The sequence below is a fragment of the Talpa occidentalis genome, unplaced genomic scaffold, assembly GCF_014898055.3.
Source record: "Talpa occidentalis isolate TD23 unplaced genomic scaffold, MPIMG_talOcc4v2.1 talOcc4.13, whole genome shotgun sequence".
Classification (NCBI taxonomy): Eukaryota; Metazoa; Chordata; class Mammalia; order Eulipotyphla; family Talpidae; genus Talpa; species Talpa occidentalis.
The window spans coordinates 78838774-78863451 of NW_023601322.1; the positions used below are offsets into that span (position 1 = coordinate 78838774).

The 24678-nt window shown below is 42.8% G+C and overlaps 1 protein-coding gene across 1 annotated transcript in view; it reads right to left on the reverse strand.

Annotated features, from left to right (window-relative positions):
* LMNB1 (lamin B1) overlaps nt 1-16062 on the reverse strand; it is a 43383-nt gene extending 27321 nt beyond the window's left edge. The window contains exon 1 of the mRNA XM_037509430.1: nt 15267-16062. Coding sequence (XP_037365327.1) covers nt 15267-15625 — 359 coding nt within the window. The 5' untranslated portion in view covers nt 15626-16062. The remainder of the gene's footprint in view (nt 1-15266) is intronic.
* Between the last annotated feature and the right edge of the window lie 8616 nt (nt 16063-24678).

A 24678-nucleotide genomic window follows, 5' to 3' on the forward strand; every position in this document is an offset into this window, starting at 1 on the left:
AGCCAGGCCAGTCAGACCCAGCTGGTGGGGCTCTGTGCTTTCATCTACTGTAAGGGTCTTCTGGCAGCTGTCTGGAGGCAGCTGAACCCCACTCAACACTAGTACAGTCATTCAAGTGACTATCAAATAATCCAGCTTCTGGGGCTTTCTTCAGAGTTCAGAACCAACATATCCTTTATTATCTAACCAGAGTCCACATTTTTAGCAAAATATATTTACTTTGAATTTAAGGTATTGTGTTCAAGTAAAAACCTTCCATCCTAAAACTAATCTATTTCAGAATAGATTCAAACTGCATATTAAATGTGAGTTAGCACCAACATTTATTCTTCAGCTTCAATACTGTACTTAAATTATCTTCCCTTCCAAAAGGATGTGATTCACAATATTTCTACAGAGAAAAAATAATAAACTTCTCTGTAGTTAAAGACAAATGTAATTTAATATACAAAACCTCCAGAAAGTCATGTGATCACAACTTAGATTGAAAAGGCACTTTTCTAGCACAAGCAAAAAGACTAATATGCTTTTGCATAAATTCAGAAACTGCCATTGATAATTTCTGGTTGTGTTAACATTCTGCAACAAACTAATTAGCAACAACCCAATCAGATTCAGGCAAACCCTAATTGAAATCAGATTAAAATTAGGAAAAATACTAAGACTGAAATGTGACCATACAACCATTTTTTTGAACAAAAGGAAGTCACTGTTCAGAGCATTCCGGGTGGCGCAAGGGGTTAGGATGCAACCTGTGAAGCTATTTGTAGCCACTGCAGCATGAGTTCAATCCCCAGCTAGGGAGGTGACCCACATGGTGCAGCAGACCTCTCCTGTCTCGCCCGCTGCTCCCTTCAGCAGTGTATTTCAGTCAGTCTGCCTGTTCTGCTCCTCACTCTGTCTCTGGTGAATCCTCTCACCTCCCCACACCTCTGGCCTGTACCCCAGTTCTTGTATGAATAAATCTTTTTTTTTAAAAAAAGGAAGTCACTCTTCAGTACATAGGCACAGGAGTAAAGGAGTGCACATTTATAATATCCCAAGTTCTAATTAAAAAATGACTGACTAGGGGGAAAAAAAACAACCAATACTCATGACGTGATTATGTATGTCATGCATGTACTTGGGTGCTCAAAAACCAATAATGAAGAAAATATACCAACTCTCTGCTCTTTGGAAGGGACTTTAGAGTGGGGAGAGTACCTAGGGGAGAGTACACAATAAGTACAAAAGTGACTGGGGTAATCAGTACTTGAAGAAAAATAAATCAGAATAAGGAGTCAGAGGGGAATGATGACCATTTTATAGAATATAAACAGAATGAGACTGATTTAAAGCCCATTATTTAAAACTAACAGCCATTTTCACATCAGAAAATCACTTTTCAAATCTAGGTTGTATTCAGCAATACCATTATTTATATCATTAATTATTTTGATCCTCTATGGGTTATGTACAGTTCAGCCCTAAGAAAAATAAACAGCTCCCTACAAAAATGGTCATCATTAAGTCAACAGTTACTTCAGGAGAGACCTAGAGTGCTAGGAATTGTGGTGATACAACAGGAGGCAAAAAAAGGACACACACCCTGCCCATAAAGAGATTCCACTCTAATAAGGGAATCAGCCAATCATATGAAACCATTTAATGAACAAATCAGACTTGTGAGCCACTTTCTCAACAAGTTTTAAGAAAAAGAAAGTACATAGTGCTGCTGCAAGAGTACATGATTTAATTTCTGGGTAAAAATTGTCATATTAGGGCCTCCCCTGGTGGCGCAGCGGTTGAGCGCTGGGCTGCGAGGCTGCCCGCAGCCTCTGCAGCGCCGGTTCGTTCCCCGGCTGCTGGCAAGGGTCCCACCAAAAAAAAAAAAAAGTCATATTAAACATGATTGCACTTTTTACCTCTTCCAGAAACCCAAGTAAACAGCAAAGGCTAAAAGTTTCACAATAAACTAAGAGGAAATGATAACAATTTTGGAGGTTGAAAGCTGATGGATGTGTGACAACTTACTTAGTCAACCCAATTCAAGAGTACTGAATTCTAATCTAGAAACAGGAAAATCTGAGAAATAACCTGATTTATCCTGTGGACAATGTTGATAGGTAGCAAGATAGACCTGGTATCCTTAAGTAGGCCAGCTGAAAATTGATTTAGGGCCTCCCCTGGTGGGGCAGGCGGTTAAGTGCCAAGCTGCGAAGCTGTCCGCAGCCTCTGCAGCACTGGTTCGATACTGGCAGGCCAGCGAGGGTCTCACATGGCTCAGCAGACCTCTCCTGTTGCGCCCGCTGCTCCCCTCAGCAGTATATTTTGTCGGTCTGCCTGTTCTGTTCCCTGCTGCTCTGTCTCTGGTGAATCCTCTCACCCTCCCACGTATCTGGCCTGTACCCGGTTCTTGTATAAATAAATAAATAAATCTTAAAAAAAAAAAAAAAGGAAACTGATTTAAGAATCAAAATGAACTCATATCCCCAGAACTCATATTTCCATGCTTTTGGACCAATGGCCACTCATTCACCATGGCAAAAGATGACAAGTTTACTTTCAGCAGTAAAGCAGAATCTCAGCATCAGCAGTACCATACTAAAAAGGCAGAGAAAGTTGGTGGATCTTTACAGATCCTGACATTAGCTCTTATTCTCTCAGCTTACAGTACACTTGGCAGCCAAACTTCCAGAGAAATGACTTAAAGAAGCTGACGGTGGGTGTCCCAATGAAGTGATCTCACCATCTCACCCACAATGAAGCTAGTTCAAGTTCCCAAAGATGCTTCCCATCAGTTTAGAATCCCATTCTTGAATACAAGGGAACATACAATACTCACCACATATACGAGAAAAACTTTGGATTGATTCAGCCAATATCCATATCCCACCCTCCTAAAGAGCTTTCCTACTCTGGAAAATCAAAACCTACATTCCCGGAATCAGAATCCCAGCTATGCTTCTGAATACATTTTAGGCACTCTAGCTAATGCATCCATAAACCATATGAGAGAAGGAAGTGCAGTGGGCCTAATTTCCTGGTCCATACGGTCCTTTTTCTGCTGATAAGCAGGGTCTCTGAAACCTGAAAACATCCTGTCATTACATCAATGCCACACACATTCCTATAGCTGTGTAAATTTTAAAACCACAAACTGTGAGTCCTCCAATTTTATTCTTTGTCAAGAATGTTGTCGCTTTTCTTGGTGTCATGCATTTCCATATGAATTTGAGGGTCAGTTTGCCAATTTCTGCAAAAAAAGTGGGGGATAACTATGATTTTGATAGATTGTATTATTGACTCTGTAACTCAGTCTGGGAGAAGCACCAGCATAACAATATTAAAGTCTTCCACCCCATGAACATAAGATGTCTTTCTACTTATTTAGGTCTTCTTTCATTTGTTTCAACAATATATTGTAGTTTTCTGTGCAAACATCTTCCGTTTCCGTAAATTTATTCCTAAGTATTTCTTCTCTTGGATGCTATTCTAAGTGGCGTTTTTGTACTTTCATATTTGGGTTGTTCTTTGCCAGAATACAGAAATACAACTGAGTTTTTTATATTGCCCTTGTATCTTGCAACTGTGCTGAACTTGTTTAATAGTTTTCAAAAGCTTTGGGTTTTTTGTTTTGTTTTTCAGATTCCTTAGGACTTCCTATTTATGATAGCATGACATCTGCAAACAGAAATAGTTTTACGTCTAATCTAAATGCGTTTCTATTTCTTTTTCTTGCCTAGTTGCTTTGGATAGAGGCTTCAGTACAACACTGAATAAAAGCGGTGAGAGTGGACAGCCTTGCCTTTTTCCTGAACCTAGGGAGAAAGCAGCAGATCTTACATTTTTTCACACAAAAACCCTTTATCGGGTTAATAAGTTCCTTTTTTACCCCTCATTTGGGTGTATATATCTTGAGAAAGAATGGTGTATGCCTTGAAATACGCGCTTTTTTTTTTTTTTTGCATCTATTGAGATCACCGTACAGACTTTCAGTCTATTAGGATGGTGTGCAATACTATAGACTTAATCAATCTAACATTCCTAGGGTAGATTCCTGTTGGTAGTGGTATGTAATCCTTTTCCATGTTGGCAGTTTTAGTTTGCTAGTGTTTTGCTGGGAATTTTCAGTTATAATCATAAAAGATCTTGGTCTGAAATTTCTTTTCAGTGTTTTAATGTCCATTATCCAGTTTGCTGGGTGTTAAGATTAAGAGACAGCTGTTGGTAAAGCAACAGTTGTGGTAGCTTCCTGATCCTTTATAAATTGTAGCTATATGCCATTTCTTTTTAATTCAGTGGTTCTAGTGGTTGTCTCAGACATACAAGCTTGTCTACAACATGACCCCCAGAGCTTCTAAAATATTTTTCTAAGCTCAAACACCCCAGATCAGCCTCCCCAGTGGCGCAGCGCTGTTCGCAGCCTCTGCAGCATAGGTTTGATTCCCAGCCAGCCAGGGAGAAACACACATGGTGGGACAGACCTCTCCTGACTCGCCCACTGCTCCCCTTAGCAGTGTCCTTCAGTCCGTCTGCCTGTTCTGTTCTCCACTCTGTCTCTGGTGAATCCTCTCACCCTCCTGCGCCTCTGGCCTGTACTCTAGTTCTTGTATAAAAATAAATGAATCTTAAAAAAAAAGTATTCTTAAAAAAAAAACCCTATTATTTTCTTTTCTTCTTAAAATATCTAGTGGTTTCCATTTCTTTCACTAATACAAAGACTTAAACAAAAAGAAATGAACCTAGAACAAAGAGCACACCAAAACTATCAAGGAGAACTATGACTTCTGAAAAGGTAATGAAAACTACTGCATCTGTGAAATTTAAACAAGTTCACGATGCTGTAAAGAAATGTCAGGAGAATAAAAAGCTATTTGAAATTAAAAGGATTGCAAAAATGTGAAGGTAAAACATCTAGCAGAGGAAAAAGGAAAAAAGTTCAGGCAAGAAAACTAATCAATTTTTAAGAGGTCCAACATTTTAACAGAAGTCTCAGAAAATAATAAGAAAAATACCATCAAAAACTAATTTAATCATTTCTAAGAACCAAAGAACATGAATTCCCATTCAGTAAAATTTCTACCAAATGACCAGCTCAGTGGATCGAAAGAGCCACACCACTGTGAATATTATAAAATTTTCAGAATGGGACCAAAAAAGATCTTACAAGTTTTTAAATTCTTCACTGATTAGTATTTTTCGGTAACAATATAAGCTTGTACCCTGTGGCGCACGCCTTCAAAATCTTGAGGCTGTAATATTTACCATTAAGAATTCTATATAACCAGGCTGTCAAGGCTTATGCAGTGCAACCAGAGAAAGCACACAACACTCCAAAGGATTTTTCTTTAATAAGATAAACAGAAAACCTCAACTTGGTTATTCTAAATGACTTGGCTACTTATTTACAGTCTTTCTATGTGATTATATAAAACAAGTAAGAGAAGAATACTGGTTTCATAGACAATCAAAAGGTGGCATGAGGAGACCTCCTCCTAGTATACTATTGAGTTCTTCTGGGGATTATGTCCATACAGCATGGGCATTTCTGCTACAATACATTTAATATGGACACATTAAAATAATAGAGCAAATGGCAAAAAAAAAAAAAGGCTGAAAATAAACCACTCAAAACCTACGCAGCTTTGTAACTAGAGCACCAACAACAACATAAAATAGTAATTAGTACCTTATAAGACAACACAGGCAGTTTAGTGTAGCAGAGCTACTTCAAAATGAAGAAAAACAAGAGTAGACATGCTGGCTTGTAGGAATTGAGACCAAAGAGACAGAAGTAGAGCTTTGAACACAAGACAGGCTGCAAGGGCAAAGCTGGGGATGCACCTCTATAGGGGAGATGATGGAGGCTGGAGGCACTCTAAGTCTTCTTAAAATAGAGCTGAAAGCAGAGCTGGGGATTTTCTTTCCTTATGAACTCTTCTAGTTATTCTAGTCCCCGCCCCCTTCCTAAGAAATATCATATATACACTAATAGGACTTCCACTTATAATAATATCATCAGTCTATTTACCAGTCACAGGAACTAACTGGTGTTACAGAACCACGCGTAACAATACACTAAATACTTTAAATACCAAAAACTGATCTAAAGTAAAATACAATGCATGAAAAAAAAAAAATCAAAAGTACTAACACAGTACTCAAGCAATACTAACACAGTACTCAAGCAATACTAAGAGACAGTACTAAAAACAGGGGACAGGTCGCTGTCTACTGACTGCTGGTTCTCACCCATGTACTCAACTGCAAGACCACAGAGGCTAGGGTTCAACAGGATTTATTTTACAAACAAGAGATTGGGGGGGAAGGAAAGAGCTTCTAAGGTCACAAGAGGCTGGGCTGTCTCACCCCAGATGGTATCTGCAGTGTCCAGGAGTCTCAAACAAAGGCTGCTTATAGAAGATGAGGTGACTGCAGCAGCCTGCAGCCACAATCTGGAGGTTGGGCTGGACACCAGACTGGACAGCAACAGATTCAACAGCACCAAGAGATGGTACCAGAGAGCCAGAGGTCGTGGACAGCTCTATGGGAGCTAATGGCAAACACCAAGAGCAAACAGCTCTTTGAGATACCAGACGATGCTCCTGGCAAGTGATGTCAGAGGCAGGGCTGGAGGCAGGTGAAGCAGCTGGGTCTCTGTAAAGGTCTACGAAGGTCTAGAAGTCTGCTGAATCCCACGAAGGTTGTCTGCGCAAGGCTTCTCTCTCTTCTGAGGCCGTCTGCTGAATCCTCTCTTCCAAGGCCAGCTGCTGTGTGACTCAAGCTGTGACTCTTGCTCTGCCTTATAGCCTTATCCAGGGTCCCCCACACTACAAGCCTGACAGGAACGTTTTTCAATCCCAAGTGTGTGATTGGGCCACTTAGCACCTTGATTTCCATTTTTAATGGGAAAAATTATCTCAAGTTGAATGACAGCGGGAGAGCAGAAAACTGATTGGTCCATTTAGGACCCTGGAATCAGATATAAAAGGGATAAGGTCAGGGCAGGCTTGTGGGCCTGTGGGCTATGAGGAGACAAGACCAGAGTTGGCCTCCCTGCAGCTGGGGAAGGGAAAACACCCATGGGCAGCGGGTTAAGGCTGCTTTCCATAGCTCCAACAAAACAAAATATTCCTGTCTGGATGCTTATATGGTCACCCTACTTATATGGGCACGCTACCATGAAGCAACAATGAGGATTTTTTTTTTTTTTTAAGATTTATTTATTTACACAAGCACTGGGTACAGTCAGAAGTGCGGGAGGGTGAGAGAATTCACCAGAGCGGGGAGCAGAGCAGGCAGAAGGACCGAAGCACACTGCTGAGGGGAGCAGCGGGCGGCAGGAGAGGTCTGCGCGCCATGTGGGACCCTCCTCCGGTGGCCGGGGAGCAGCCGGGGATAGAACCGGCGCTGCAGAGGCTGCGGGCAGCTTCGCAACCCAGCACTCAACCACTGGGCCACCGGGGAGGCCCAACAATGAGGATTTTAGTGTTTATTTTAGAAGTTACATAAATGTTTTAAGCAAATATTTGTTCAGTAGAATGTTGAAGAAAGAAGTGGTCTGATCCCCAACCTAATTTACATAAACATTGAGTAATTATCTACTTTAAATCCACACTCTCTTTCTACTCATTTTTTCCTCAATTATAATCAGTGACACTGACCACACTGCCCTCTACTAGCACTAATTCATCCTTACAATTCAACAAGGACATACTAGACACGAAAGCCCATGACTACCTTATCAAACCAAAACAACACTAGCATCCCTTCACAAACCTTGCTCAACACCACATTCTTGGAAATTACTGGAATTTTATTTGCCTCAGGTTTTTTTTTTTTTTTTTAACAAACCTTGTTCAATGACAACTCTCTTTTCCTACCTCTCTGTAACTTACCAGCTCTACTGTGGGATTTCCTTCCTTTAGCTAGTTCTCAGATGTGAATGTTCTCTCTGTCTCTGACTTTGGCCTCTTTTCTTTTCTCTCTCTAGCCCCAAAGACTACCCATTAGCCTAAAACAGGATCTCCAGTCCAACTCTCTTTTCAGAGCTACAGAAAAGCATTCAAAATTCCCAGCTGACATCTCTACCTGGAAGTCCAAATATCACTAACTCACTAACAGCACTGACTCACCACTAAGCCTATGTAGGGTTCTTCTCTACCAATCTGTGGAGAGTAACACTATGTCCCCAGGCACCCATGTGCCTGGAAGCAGGGTGGTCCTAGACTATTCTCCCTAATTTCCACATTCAGCATCTCTTTAAACTACTTTCTGTCTTTCCCCACTGCCTATACCTCAGTTCAGTGGCTATACCTCAATACTCCCCCAGTGTCTTCACCAGTGTTTCTATCTCTACTTTTCTCCCCCACAGAACTGAGAAAATGATGAGTTCACTTGTCTCTTCTGCCTGAATTTCTTGAGGCTCCTCATTACCTAAAATCCAAGCCTTCCCCATGAATGAAAGAAAAAGAAGGAAGAAAAGGAAGGAGAGAGGGAAGGAGGAAGGTAGATACATACATACATACATACATAACATACATACATACATACATACAAAGAAGGAACTATTTGCCATTCAGGACAATGCCCTCTCCTAACACTTTCCATTTAAAAGTCAACTCTTACTTTCCTGTCAACACTTTCTATCCAGATTCCCCTGAGATGTCCTTTCAAAACTTCAGGAGGCTCCTGATGAGCCCAGTAGTCAGTTTCTCCACAGAACTAATGAGATACTGCACTCATCATGCAGTATTAGTGGATGGCATTTTTAGTATCACAATGCTGTAACGCTTGTCTTCTGCCTTCCCTATAAGACGAGAGCCACTTGCACACAATGTGATAAGGACTGAGTGTCCCGTGTCCCATCTCTCAATTCCCAGTATCGAGATCTAGGGTGCCGGCACATAGTTCCTGCCCCACAAATATGTGAATAAGAAATAAACATTTCCATCAGTAGAATTAAAGATATTTTAGAGGAATTTAGTTTTAATTTTGAAGGCTTATAGTATAAAGGAATAGAATGACTGAAACACAAATCGAATCTTAGGTTTCTGTTGATATTTTTAGTGTAAACCTAGATGATAAATGAGGTTTTCCTAAGATATGTATTTGGTCCCTTTAAAATTTAACCTTTTTTTTTTTGCCTTAATTGCAGTTTGGGATTTATGAGGTTGACAGAATTAATGTACTTTTATTGCTACAAGGGAGTCTTGGATCATTTGGAATAACCAACTCAAACAAAGGGAGACAAAGGGAGCTAACACCATTTGGGGGCTTACTATGCTTGCCAGGCACTGTGTTAGACCCAAACAGCAAATGAATTCTCAGCTGCTACTCGCATCACAATTGACAAAATTTTTATTTCCTATCCAATGATTAACATTAAACCAGTAAATTATTTTACATTATTGGTCACAAGTAGCCAACAAAGTTTACTTACATGTCTTCAGAAAATGCTAAATGATGGTACGTGTAGTAATGTGTAAAGATGTTCGCAAAAGTGTTTCATAAAGAAAGGCTACAGGAGCTCCAGTGGCGCAGTCGGTTAGCGCGCGGTACTTATACATAAAGAAAGGCTACACTATCATAAACCTACTCTTTGTTAATAACATGGATGTGAACAGAAAAACTTCAGAGCTCTTACTTCTGGACAGTGGAACCAAGGGTGACTTTTATTTTCTTCTTGGTGTGCTATCTTTATTTTCTCCCTTTCCACAATGAACATAAAATTCTGTGTAATAAATAAGTTAAATGTTAAAAAGCCCACAAATGTAACAAAACACAACCATCAAAATACAAAACTCCTTATCACAGATTAACATTGAAAAAAAGTTAAAATTCTGACTAGGAAACTTCCTTAAATCTCAGAAACTGGGAGCCTCAAGTTAGACAGGTTCCACACACCCATTAACACCAGAGGCTGATTCTCACTACTTGTGCATGAACTACACCTGATATGACATGAAAGTTCAAAGTTCGCTAACTCAGACAATTCAGAGGTGATGTCATCTGGACAATTAAAGAGCAAACATATCAGACTTTGGAGGAGAAAGACTCAGAAGCATATTTTTATAGCGCTTTATCTTTCATTCTGTGTTTACTTCCTTCAATTCGGACACACCAAAAGATCACCTAGGCTAATCCCCTTAATTAAACAAACAATTCCCAAAGATATCTGGCTCCACCAAATATCCTTTGAAAGCATGGGAAGGAAGTGTCACGACAGTTTAATTACTTAGGACCTGCTTCCCAGATTTTTAACACCAATTTTGGGAGTTTTGTCCTTCTAGCTCTTCCTCTGAATATTAATTTTAACATGCACTTTGACAGCTCGTATAGTAAAGCCTGGGGTAACTGTTAACTTGCTCCTATCAATGCAAACTCAGGATGTAAAAGGATAAGTGGATCCTTCTTACAAGCGAAGTTTTGGTTTTCAATTAATCGTCCCAAATACAATGAAAACTCCCTAAAGCAGAGTAACAGTTACTAATTTAGGTTTGAAAACTAAGAAACGTGAATGTTGAAATAACCCTGACACTGTTTAGCCTATACACATTTTCCAAATTTTATTCTATTACCAAAACATGTATAAAGTCAAAAAAGCAAATAAAAAATATACAACTAAAAAACATAAATCCTCCAGTCCTTTCTCCACTAAGACACTAAGAGAAAATGGAAATTAATTTACCATGTTTACATTTCTCCTAATCCTTTCATATCTCTAATTTGGATAAAAACCACTCATTACTCTGAGACAAGTAGATGACAGGCTAGGAAAAGGTCTAAGTTGCTTAACTCTTCCTGAGATTCAGAAAACTACTTACTCCTTATCCCAACTACACAGATAAGGAAATGAAGGCTCAGAGTTAAAGTACTTGCCCAAACCACAAGAAGTGGAAGTGGCAACTATGCTTGATACTACTTCTGTAGTATTTTACTACGTCTGTCGCTATTGTAACCAAGTGTCCCACTTACACTTGTTTGTAGTGTTACACTCAGGGAGAGCGACACCCCAGGCCCCGCAAACCTGCCTGCTCTAAATAGGTTCTGTCATCTGCCACATCAACACAAAATATGCAAGACTTTAATGGGAAGGAACTTTAATTCAATTAGTAAACAATACAGAAAAGACATAGAATATAGTTTTCAAATCAAATACCCACAGTTACTCACCCCCTACTGGGTAAAAGTCCACCCAAACTGGATTGGTTCAGAGCAAGGCCCAAAAGCCAGCCACAAGCCTAAAGCACCTTTCAGTGGAGACCCACAGAAAAGGATCAGAAACAACCAGACAAGTCTGGGAGGAAAAGAGCAAGATCAAGATCAAGATAAAAGCTGCCATTGTTATCCTCCCCACCTTCTCTCACCCACATCTGTTTCAACCAGTCCACGACCAAAAGGCAAGTGCAGTTTCTTCACGTGTCTCTCTGCTCCATGTACCTCTTCCAGGTCTCCTTCTGCCTCTCCATCCTGCTACCTTCCTTCCTCAGTCTCTTCTCCAGCTTCTTTTCTTTTGTTTAGCTCCACCCTCCTTTGGGTGGGACAGGGAACTTGAAACTTCCCCTTTTTCTGGGGACCACCCTGTTACAGTAGCACAGCAGCATCTGCATGCATTTTTTATGCAAACACAAATTCAAACTTCCAACTGGTGTTCTTACTAATGTGTTGACGGAGTGAAATGAGAATAATAAAAGGCTTGACCCAGCAACCTCAAACCCACCCTCCTCAAAGCAACCAGGCCCAAGGATGGAGATTACAAGTCTACAAATTTCAGGTTCACAAGTACTATGAACAAAAACAACCAAGGATCACCGTGTGTGTGACAAAAATCTGTAAGAAAAAAGAAAACAACAACAAGCCAAACAAAAAGAACAATGACCAGGGAGAGAAAGAGACACATAAATTAATAGACAAGAATTTTATCAAGAAAACTCTAAATGTTATCCTTCGACAAATAAAATGCATCCTTAAAATAGAAACAAGCTGAATAAGAGAAATATTTGTACAAAAATATTTCCTAGCACCGTATTATTTTTGCCTTTAAAATATTAAGCTACAGAAGAAAACTATGTAATTTCCCAGAAAGAAAGAGAAAATTATAAGAGACATCAAGAAACCAAAGGTTTCAACTTTCAAACTAAAGAACAAAGAAAACGAGTACAGGCAAATTATGGAATAAAGTTTCCCAGAGCTAAATTAAAATCAAGCCTATAAAATAAAAAGGACTGGGCTTCCCCGGTGGCGCAGCGGTTGAGTGCTGGGCTGCAAAGCTGCCCGCAGTCTCTGCAGCGCCAGTTCAATCCCCGGCCACCAGCAAGGGTCCCACATGGTGCACAGACCTCTCCTGCCTCACCCGCTGCTCCCCTCAGCAGTGTATTTCAGTCAGTCTGCCTGTTCTGCTTCCTGCTCTGGTGAATTCTCTCACCCTCCCGCGCTTCTGAATGTACCCAGTGCTTGTATAAATAAATAAATAAATCTTAAAAAGAAAAAAAAAAAGACCTATTACAACTAGGATATATAACATCCTAGTTCCATCATTATACAATTCCAGAAAAGTAAGATTAAAAAGAAAATTTCCCAAAGCTCCAGAGAGGGAAAATAAAGGTAATTAATAAAAGAAAATAAACGTAACTGCCAACAACACTGGATGCTAAGATCAATACAAAACTTTCAAAGTAGTAAAGAAATATGTTAAACCAGTATTCTATATTCTATACTTAGCTCAACTATCGATCAAGTTTAAGACAAAGCAAAGTTATTTTTAGGCACACAGGTCTCAGAAAGGTAACCTTCTGCCATCTTTTCTAAGTTACTTAAGGATGTTCTCCCAAAAATGACAAAAAAAAAAAAAAAAAAAGAGGTGTGGTAAGGTAAACATATGATGCAGACGGAAAATGGATCTAAAATTAGGCAAACTGCTAGGATGTCAGCAGCACAGCATGTTGGAGGAAGATAAAACTCCAGGAAAGATAGCACACTGAAATGATATGACTAGTTAGTTATCTTCAGAAAGTTTGAAGATATGCTGAGAGCAATTTTTTTCTTTAGTCAACAAGAAAAATGAAACACTACTTAGGGGCAAAATTGTATAAGAAAAAGGCAGGGGTTGAAATATGAAACAAAGTGGATTGTTTTGAGCAACTGATGGCGTGTTGGGAAAAAAACACTACAAATGTACTTGCAAAGGTTAGAAAATAAAATTACAGCACACTACCTAACATCTCAAAAACTATTTTAATAGTGCTTCAGACAGGTCTCCTAACCACACCATTCCTTCTGCCTGTTTTATTAGCGTTCTCTGAGAAATCTGTTATTATTTAGCAATATTATCACACATATTACTTCATTGATTCTAATACACATATCTCCTAATTTTTTAATCCCTCTGAAACCGGTATGCATTTTACAACCCGTATGCACACACAGTCAGCCAGGTGGCAGTCTTGTTACTGTGTGAAAAAATCATCAGTGGATACCTTCTGGAAAGCACCCAAAATCAAAATGCTTCCAACCCGATGAAATGTGTATCTACTTGCTGAATATCTCCCCCACTGCACTCTAAGAACATTATGGGCAGTAATTTTCTTTTTAAGTCTCTATGTGTCAGTGACTGGCATGTAACATATTTAATCAGTGTCACATTTAACATCTCTGAAACCAGAACAGGTTCATAGGATGGGTCCTATTAACTGTCAACTTCCAACCTTCCCACCCCAGCAACCAATAATGGAGAGTAAGACAAGCATATCAGTTTATTTCAAAAGGTGATTCCAAAGATTGGTAAATCCAAGAAATAGATATATAAGCTTATTATTTTTGGGTTATGAAATGATACCAAAAAATAAACAGAAAAAGGCTAAATGTGATCAAGAGGCCATAAACATGTTTTTATTTTTCATTATAAGTTAGTACATACTATTTTCCTTTTACTAAGTACACATACATTTTTATAAACCCTTTTGAGTAGAGACTCACTTAAAAGTCACAGAGGGTTGAAAGAGACATTCACAAGGATACACACACACACACCCAGGAATAAACAAGTTAGAATCGGGTATCTTCAGAAATTTGTACTGACAGTAGGGAGGGAAACCATGACTTCTGGATGCATGTTTAGCAAATGTTTAAAGGGTGACACTAACACTAGTTGCCTACTGATAACAAGTATGCCATTTCGCTCATCAAAAAATCAAGGTAGGCTCAGCCAAGTCTGGAGAGTTTATCCTTGACCCTGGACTGAAACTCAGACTCCGTTAGGTAGAATAATGAATTACATGCACTCCTTTACTACAACGCTCCACATTCATCCAACACTGTCACCTGCCCTGACGTGTCAGCACGACAGACACGTTGAATGAGGGGGTCTCTTCATTACCGGAGAGGCGAACTGTCTCTATTAAGGAGATGCAAAAGCTGGAACTGCTGCCTGAGACACGGGGCAGGCAGTCCAAGGAATGAAGAATAGTGGGTGGCCATGACATGCAAAAATCCATTTTTTTGAAATTCCGTTCACAGAAGCACCCAAGCCAGCCTCTGTCTCGCGGAAAGTCACTACACGTTTTCCCCATGAGAGCTAAGGCGCTCACACACCCAACGTGCCGTGGACCGGCAGTGGCGCGCAAATCGGACCCCACCCCTCCCTCCCAGCTTAAGGCAGACGCACCAGCATTGCAAAATGTCACTGGGCCGAGAATGAGCGCGCCAAAGAGAGAACCACCCCCGGGAGACCCGGACGCTGGAGACAGGTCCCTCCCCTTCCTCCTCCGAGCCCGCGCAGAGCTCATTCATTCTCGAGGATCAGCCTGTCCTCCCAGACCCGCCATCCCGGCGCAGCAAACCCCAAACGCTTTGTCTCCCGCCCGGCCGGAAACCGGGGCGCGCACTGGAGCGCGCGCCCGGGAGCCTCCTCCCCGCACCTGGGGTCCTCCCGGCTGCCGTGCCGGGTCCACGCGCCAGAGAACCCTGCTGGATGCCGGGGGCCAAGGCCCAAATCGGGGCTTTCTTCCTCTGCGGCCTCCAGCGTACACTTCGCCGGCTCCTGCAGGGTATCCGGCCTCGCCAAATGCGCGCCCCGACCCCATGGGTGCCACAACTCCAGCCTCCACCCGCGGATAGTCCCGTTAACAACACTCCTCTAGCTAAAAAAAACGCTAGATTCTCCTTTCCGCAGACGGGAAGCCCCGTCGCTTCCCCAGGACCGCGGCACCCGGGTCCCCGCTCACCCCCTGGGGCAGACCCCGAAGCGGCGTCCCCCGACACCGCCGCGCGGCGCGCACACTCACTTGAGTAACAGCTGGTCGTGCTCGGCCTTGAACTTGCCCAGCTCGATCTGCAGCTTGGCGCGCTCGCGGGCCGTGTCGTCGAGCGCGCGGCGCGCATCGGCCAGCTCGGTCTCGTAGAGCGCCTTGAGGCCGGTGAGCTCGCGGCCACGCACCTCCTCCCGCTCCGTCACCTGCAGCTGCAGCGCGCTGTTTTCCGTCTCCAGGCTGCGCACCTTGTCGATGTACACCGCCAGCCGGTCGTTGAGCTCGCGCAGCTCCTCCTTCTCCTGCAGCCGCGACAGCCGCGTGGGGCTCAGCGGCGTGGCGGGCGCGCTGGCGCGGCTGCCGGACCGCGGCTGCACGGGGGTCGCGGTCGCCATGGCGGGCGGCGGCGGGGCGATCGGCAGGGACGGCGGGGTCGGGGAGGCCGCGGGCTGAGCCGGGATGCGCGAGGGTCCCGGGGAGGCGGCGGGCGGCGCAGCGGGGACCGAAGGCACCAGCCGGGGACCCGCGCTCGCGCAGAGGCCGGCGTGGGGAGGGGAAAGCAGCGGGGATGGCGCGAGCGGGGTTACCACACAAAGGGCAAAGGGGGAGGGCTGCGAATCAATCAATCGTAAAATGCCCTTTGTAAGAAAACACGCGCACGCACGGACGCGCACACACACACACTCACACACACTCACACACGCGCGCGCGCGCGCGGGGAACACACGGGGTGAGGAGCACCGGGAGGGCCGAGCAGGGTCCGCGCGCCGCCGCCGCCGAGTCTCCCGCCCGCAGCACTTTGTTTCCTCGCAGGCGGAGCAGCGCGGCGCGGCGGGCGGGGGGAAAGGGGGGGCGGGAGGCGGGCAGCAGCCGAGCCGTGGGGGCGGAGGTGGCGCGAGCCGCCGCGCCGCGCTCCCCAACATGGCGGCGCGCGCCGGCGCGCCCACGTGACCCCCGCCGGCCAATGGGGAGCGGGAGGCGCGCTCGGCGGCGGCCGGGTCGGGCCTGGAAATTCAAACTCGCGCCCTCGGGCAACCGTCGGCGGGGCGCGCCGCGCTGGGCGTGGCCGGGGCTGGCCTGAGGGCGGCCGGGTGGGGCGCCGGGGACTGCGCGCCCCGGGGCCCCAGGCCCAGCGCCGGCCTGGCCCTCCCATCACCCCGCGGGGACCCCTGCAGGGGCCGGGCCGGCCGGTGGCGGGAAGGCGCCTGGGGGTTTCCGGGGCGGGCCCGCGCTGCGGCCCACACCCGGCCGGGTCAGGGAAATTCAAAAGTAAACGTCCCCGTTCGCGGGCCCACGCGCAGCTCGCCGAGGCCCGGACGGCCGCGCGCGTTGAAACCCGACCCCCCGCCCCGCGGAAAGGGCTCGGGAAGAGGCCCCGAGGCCCGGCCGCCCCGGGGTTACGTAAGGGGCCTCGGTGTCAAGGTCCAAAATCCACGGCGGGCCGGTTCCAAGTACAAATCATTATTTTTCTCTCCGATGGAAACGCTGTGCGAGGACGCCTCAAATCGGGCGCGAGCCCAGCAGCCCGCTGATAAACGCCGCCGAGAAGCCGGAAGCCTTGATTTTTAAATCTTTTGCTATCAATGCTAGCGGGTGCCCCGACCTTTGGTTTCCTAACAATTTAGGGCTCTGTCAAATCAAAAAAACGCCTCGAGTGAGAAGATTAACATATGGACGAATAAATAGCACAAGCTGTTAATTGTCATGCTTCTGCAACAGGGTGGTCCCCAGGAATTGTTTCTGGAAATATAGGGAGAAAAGGTCTCAACAGATTCCTATTGATGGAACTGTTGAGAGTAAAAAACTTTCCTACAAAGGACTGAATAGACCTGAAAATACACCCGACATTTACTAAGGTTTCTTTGACATAATACTGGAAATTTTTTTTTTATGCATTCTGTCCTAAATCCACGAAGTTTTTGTTTTGTTTTGAGTAACCAGGATCTGCAGAAAGGTTGCAATTTTTTTTCCAGCAAAGCTAACTTGTCACATTTTCTCTCCCCTTGATACCAACACAGCATACAAATAGTGGTAGTAATTTTGCTACTTATCTTAGAGTCTGTTTTTGCATAACTTCCATAGGGATTTTGCCTGTTTTAACAAAAAATTGGACGTGAGTTTGATTGTGTGGCTTTGTGTGGAGTTCTTCCAAAAGTCGAAACAGAGCTAAACCAAGAAGAGGAGAACCTGTTTGCCTTGTTTGTAGGGTTCCAGAGACCTCCAAAGAAGGTGAGGAAGCTTGCCTCCATTGGCAGGACTGGACAACCCGGCCAACGAAAAAGCCCTGGTACCCTCGAGAAGAGGAAGCCCAGGTGGAGTCTGATGAGACCAACTTTATACCTGAAACATACATCGACTGGATGCCAATGGTTCGCTCTGATCCTATATGGAGTATTTCAACAAAGCCAGCTAAAAATTGCTGTTAATTATTTCTGCCCTGTGATTTTATGCAAAAATAGGAAAAATGGTTTAAAAGTAGATTTAATTTGCAAACTTTTGCTATGCTGTTAAAGTTTGGGATCAAGGTTGAGAGAATTCGTTTTTGCATAAGTTGAACCATTTTAACATTTTTTCCCTGTGATTTTGATATATTTGCTGTCTTGTTTTAGCTAACGCTCCAATTTTTTTTTCTTTCGGCTTGTATAATGGACTATTTTTCAGAATGGAAAACTGTCATACTGAACATTCATAGACAATGCTGCTGACTAATTGTTGCTTCTCTTACACACATTGTAACCCTAAAAAAGACTGTCTCCTAAGACTACACCCTGAGATTGTGCCACCATAGATATGGTGGAGTAAAAATTAAAAGGGGGGATTGCAACAGGGTGGTCCCCAGGAAAGGGGGAGGTTCCCTGCCCCACCCAAGAGAGAGTGGAGCTGAGCAGGAAGAGGAGAAGCTGCAGAAGAGACTGAGGAAGGAAGCAGGATGGAGCCAGGAGACCTGGAGGAGGCGCATGGAGCCTAGAGACATGTGAAGAAACTGCGCTTGTCTTTTGGTCATGGACTGGGTGACACAGATGTGGGTGAGACCCGTGGGGAGGTGACAATGGCAGCTTTTATCTTGATGTTGATTTTGCTCTTTTCCTTCCGGGCTTGTCCGGTTGTTTGTGACCCTTTTCTGTGGGTCCCCACTGGAAGATGCTTTAGACTTGTAGCAGGCTTTGGGGCCTTGCTCTGGGCCAATCCCATATGGATGGACTTTTACCCACGAGGGGACGGGTAACTTTGGGTGCTTCATTTAGAAACTAGACTTTTTGCCTTACCTGTATTGTTTCCTAGTTTAATTAAAGTTCCTTCCCATTAGAGTCTCATATGTTTTGTGTTGATGCGGCGGATGGCAAACCCATTTAAAATAGGCAGGTTTGCGGGGTTTGGGCTGACCCTCTCCCTGTCCTATAACACTTCCTAAAATTTAATGCATGAAAACCTAAGCTTGTGAAACGTAAATAGAAATGATTTTTTTTTTTTTTTGGCTTTAAAAAGTGATTTCCCCTAAGATATAACTGACAGCAAGTTGTTATAAACTGTCCATTAATTCCTTGGAAACGTTTTTTAACTTTCAGGCAAACGTTTATTGGGATTTGATTTTTTTTTTTTTTTTTTTTTTTTTGCTTTAAACAGTGAATTCCCCTAAGAGGTAACAGACAGCTAGTTGTTATAAACTGCCCATTAATTTATTAATTTCTTGGAAAAGTTTTTTAACTTTCAGGCAAGCGTTTGCTGGGACTTACTACATGCCCCACATTGAACTTTTTGTGAAATACCCGTCCTCACAGCTGTCTTGTGATTTGGGAACTGGATTATTTCTTTACTGCCGCCCGGCAGGCAGGCGATAAGACTTCATTTGAATCCAGGAGGTTCAATTTACTGGAGCCTCACTCTTAACTAACCTAGAAAGCCACCTCACAACCCTATTACTTCTGTAGTGTAATTAAGGGTTTGATGGTAGAGATGAAGACCAGGATGTTCTTTAAATATTGAGTCATGTACATAAGAATTATTTCTGTGCATTCTTTAAATGATGATACCCTCCTTATTATGGCTCTATATGCTGTCCTGGTATCTAAAATATTTCCTTCTAAACCTCATTGAGAATTAAAGAGCTGAAAGGCTTCTATCTTAAAGTTGGTGATAGTAACTTTTAAGTACTTTAAGTATCTGGTTAATTTTAATAACTTAAAGGTATCTGGAAAATCCAGATTACTAATGGACAAATGAGGCCTAAACGTGGGGGCTGGGTCCAAGGCAGTGGAATCTGGAATCAGGATTGGAATGTAAATCCACTCCCCTTTACCTCAGACTTTTAAAAAATATTTGGAATTTTTCTTTTAAAATCATCTTCTGACTCTTTTTAGGAGCTCACATTGTATCTTATCTGAAACACAAAAAGGAGTGAGACATTGGATGATTTGCTACTGATGGCCCTATAACTTTATGGAAGTTATTCCTTGGTTTCCTCATAATGTTAGGGGGAAAGGATGTCCTGAGATAATCCCATACAGGCTTTGTGGACCCCACCCCCACTCCAGACTAAAGCCATCAAGACATTGGGAAAGACAAATCCCATCACCACCAAAGGGAAGGTGGCTGGGACCTGAGGGTGGAGTTGGGCAGCCAGGTTGGGTATAAAAACCAGACACGTGGGCCTTGGGGGGCTCGCTATGGCTCGCTTGCTGGCTTCACGGCTCCTGGCGGCCAGCTCTCAGAACGCCATTTTGGGATTCCTGATCGGTGGATCGGGTAGGACTCATTTAAAACTTTGTCTCCCACTTTTCTCCCTTAGCTGTACATTTCCTCATTTCCCCTTCCCTTGTAAATAAACCTTTTATTAACCTTTCGCGTGTGCCTGCAGTAGAGCATTGAGAAGTCCTTTTAAGCACGCGGGTGAGGACCCACAGTCAGGCACCCCGTTTTGTATCTGGGTTGCTCTACAACAATAAGAAAATGGGGGATCATTCACACTCTGCAGAAGGTTTATAAAGATTAAATAAAATAATATGTATAGGGGCCTCCTTGGTGGTGCAAGGGGTTATGATGCAACCTATGAAGCTAGCCGCAGCCACTGCAGCTTGAGTTCGATCCTGGCCAGGGAGCTAACCACATGGCACAGCAGACCTCTCCTGTCTCGCCCGCTGCTCCCCTCAACAGTGTATTTTAGTCAGTCTGCCTGTTTTGTTCCCCGCACTGTCTCTGGTGAATTCTCTCACCTCCCCACACCTCTGGCCTGTACCCCCATTCTTGTATGCATAAATAAATAAATCTTTAAATAAAAAATGAAAGTAATTTTCTGTCCCAAAATTCTCCAGAGATTTGCATATCAAAAAAACAGAAATTCTTAAATGTTTAGGATGCCTAAAAAGTCATATGTATTTGTTCATTTATTAATCTATACATTTTTTTCAATGAACATTGGTGGAGGACTTAAGTAAATGCGGAACAAGGATGACTAAGGTACATGATCCCTGCTTTGAGGAGTTCAACAGTCCAATTGTGAACAGGCAAATATACACATATATCAATTTTCCCTCTAAGTGCCAAATACCAATAAGGAGATATGAATATGGGAAAAGGAGCTCTGAGCTAGACTTGGATAATAATGTCAGCCTCCAGGGACTGGCAAATGGATCCAGTACTTTGTGAAGACCTCTAAATGGCAACTCATATCCTCCAGGGAAAACAAAAGGAAAGCCCTAGATGGAATCCCTAATCTCCTTATGGTGTGCTTTTTCATTTCACATCTAACCGCATTGGGACTGCTTTAAACTAGGAATTAGTAAACTGATAAGGGAAGTGGATTTTAGTCAGCAAGTTTAACTTTGGGGCTGGTTTACATTAGTCAAGAAAAATGGAAAACTGACAAAATTACCATGTAATTAAAACAAGTAAGTTTTTTAAACTGAGTCAATAAACAGCAGTTATACCTTGCCTAAAGCAAAACAAAAAAATAGGAAACCAATTAAGCCAAAAATTTTCAGTTAACTCCTGTGTACAAGGCACTGTACTATGTTATGAAAGAAATTTTTTTAAGTATGAAATATGCTTAGTTCCCTCAATATGTGTGTGTGCAAATGAAATGTTCCCTCATTATATGTGTGTGCAAATGAAATGTATGCCGGGGAATAAATAGGTTCAGCAATAAAACCATTAATGACTAAGGTACAAAAAGGTGGCATTGATGTAAAGTGTCAAAACACTGGGGCTACTAAAATTTAGAGAATGAAAGAAATTCTTCTAGCCAAGACATCACAAAAGAACATTGTGGAAAAAGAGGATTTCAACTGGACAATGAAGTAGTGGGAGATTTACTTTAGTAGGTGGTTTGGATTTCAAAAATTAGTTTACAGGGCCTCCCCAGTGGCACAGCGGTTGAGCTCTGGGTTGCGAAGCTGCCCGCAGCCTCTGCAGCGCTGGTTCAATCCCCAGCTGCAGGGCGAGGGTCCCACATGGCGCACAGACCTCTCCTGCCGCCCGCTGCTCCCCTCAGCAGTGTGCTTCGGTCCTTCTGCCTGCTCTGCTCCCCGCTCTGGCTCTGGTGAGTTCTCTCACCCTCCCGCGCTTCTGACTGTACCCAGTGCATGTATAAACAAAACAAACAAACAAACAAATAAATAAATAAATAACATGCTTCTATAAAAAAAAAAGAATAAAAAAAAATAACATTCCAAAAAAAAAAAATACAGTTATCAAAACTCATAAAATTGTATACTTATGATCTATGCAATTCACTATATGTAAATTTACCTCAGTAAGAAAAGGAAAACATATCCTTGTCTTATAGAAGATTTTTAATTGTAATTAAAATTTCCACTTCATTTGTTGCTCGAATTCTTTTTTTTTTTTTTTTTTAAGATTTATTTATTTATTCAAGAACCAGGGCATAGGCCAGATGTGCAGGAGGGTGGGAAGAATCACCAGAGACAGAGCAGGGAACAGAACAGCAGACTGATGAAATACACTGCTGACGGGAGCAGCGGGCGAGACAGGAGAGGTCTGCTCACCATGTGGGACCCTCACCGGCTGGCTGGGATGGAACCAGCACTGCAGAGGCTGCAGACAGCTTCACAGCGCTGTGCTCAACCACCTGCGCCTCCAGGGAGGCCCTTGTTGCTTGAATTCTAAATTTTATGTGGACTTTTTTTTTATTTTACTCCCTTAAAATCTGTATGACTTCTTCAGAGGTTGGAAATTGAATACTACAGCTCTTTGACTTTAAGTTTATAACTTGAATTTAAAAGATACATATGATAATGAAAATAGGTGTTAAGAATGAAACAGGTGAATTGAAAAACTACCATTTTTGGCTTGGAAAGATTGGAATATGAATACTACAAACTGAAAACTTAAAGAAAGAAATCTAAAATACTAGTTTCTGCCCGTGAAATTCTGTTTCTCACTGCTATAAATTGGCTTTACTTTGTAAGATTACTTATTTTGTAAGATTATATAAAATTATCCCATTGATCAGATACAAATACTGATCTGAAGTAATCCAGTACCTAAATTCTTTTAATATAACAACTTTTTTTTTTTTTTTTTTTTTTATAGAGGCATGTTTTCTTTCTTTCTTTCTTTCTTTCTTTGTTTTTTCATTTATACATGCACTGGGTACAGTCAGAAGCGCGGGAGGGTGAGAGAATTCACCAGAGCCAGAGCAGGGAGCAGAGCAGGCAGAAGGACCGAAGTACACTGCTGAGGGGAGCAGCGGGCGGCAGGAGAGGTCTGCGCGCCATGTGGGACCCTCCTCCGGTGGCCGGGGAGTAGCCGGGGATCGAACCGGCGCCACAGAGGCTGCGGGCAGCTTCGCAAGCCAGCGCTCAACCGCTGCGCCACCGGGGAGGCCCTAATATAACAACTTATGGGCCTCCCTGGGGGTTGAGCGCGGTGCTATGAGGCTGTGCACAACCTCTGCAGCATGGGTTTGATCCCCCGCTGGCCAGGGAGCTACCACATGGTGCAGCAGACCTCTCCTGTCTCCCGCTGCTCCCCTCAGCAGTGTATTTCAGTCTATCTGCCAGTTCTGCTCCCCACTCTGTCTCTGGTGAATCCTCTCAACCCCCTACACCTCTGGCCTGTGCCCTGGTTCTTGTATGCATGAATGAATACATCTTTTTAAAAATGTATATATATATATTTTATATATATAAAACAACTTATTTTGAAGCACATTATTTTACTATTTTCACATTACTATCCTTTATATCCCTTTATTGCTTTTTTCCTCCCCTCTCCCTCTTAACCTCAGAAACTTCACTTCATTTATTAATATCCAGTATGCTTTTATACATATTTTACTTTGTCTAATCATCCACTGTGAAAATATCCATTGTTTATCTTTACCATTCTGACTTGCTTTACTACACATAATTCTCCCCCAAATCCTTCAAATTTGCTGTAAATAGCAGCATTTCATCTTTCCTTATGGTAACATTCCACATCTTTTTGATCCAGTCTTCTCTCAGTGCGCACTTAAGTTGTTTCCCATGTCCTAGCTATAGTAAATCATGCTACAACAAACATTGTAGAGTATATAGATTTTCCAGTTGCTGCTTTCACCTCCTTTGGATAGATGCCCATCAATGTATTGCTGGGTCATATGATATTTACATTTTTATTTTTTTAAGATAAATCCAGATCACATTCCATAATGGCTGCACCAGCTCACATTCCCTAAACTCTTTTATTATAACAACTTTCTAAACAACTGAAGACACAACACAAGTTTAATTCAATAAAGGAAGAGAAATAATTTTCAAGGGAGATGAGCATGTTGAAGAAAGAAAGAAAAAGGAAGTTATCAGATTCCGGACTAGCACTGTAAGTTATAGAAGATACTTAATATAATTTTATATTTGGAACACAAAAACATTGCCTATTGCTTTAGTAATACATATTTGAAGATTGAATTAAGTGTTTTTGGCAGACAGGCTTTGTAAAAGCTGTGATTTTCAACTGGTGGAGAAATACAGAAAAAAAAAAAACAAAAAAAACCCTGTTCCTGAGGGGCTTTTTTAGATTGGGGGCAGATGAGTTTTTGACATTTATCAAACGAGATCATAGGATGATAGTGTTATGACACTGCTGTGGAGAACACAGGGAAAGTACAGCACGTAATTCCTGTCCTCAGCCTCGCAGGGGCTCCTGAGTTAGATCCAGTACCACGTATACAATTACATACCAGAACTAACTAGGTCAGACAACGTGCAGGGCCAGCCCTGCTGCGAGAAAGTTCTATCACTGTGACATTCACTAGGAAAAGTCACCTGTGGAAACTTGAATGAACGTCTTCACAAGGTTTTCAAAAACCTATCATTTAAAAGAAGTTGGTTTCATTTCTCTCATTTTAAGGTCTTAATTTGTTTCTTTGACTATATACTTCCTTAAAGAGATTTAAGTTGGGTTGATCTCAAAGAGAGGGATGGAGAAATGAGGTCTCAGTTGTCATAGG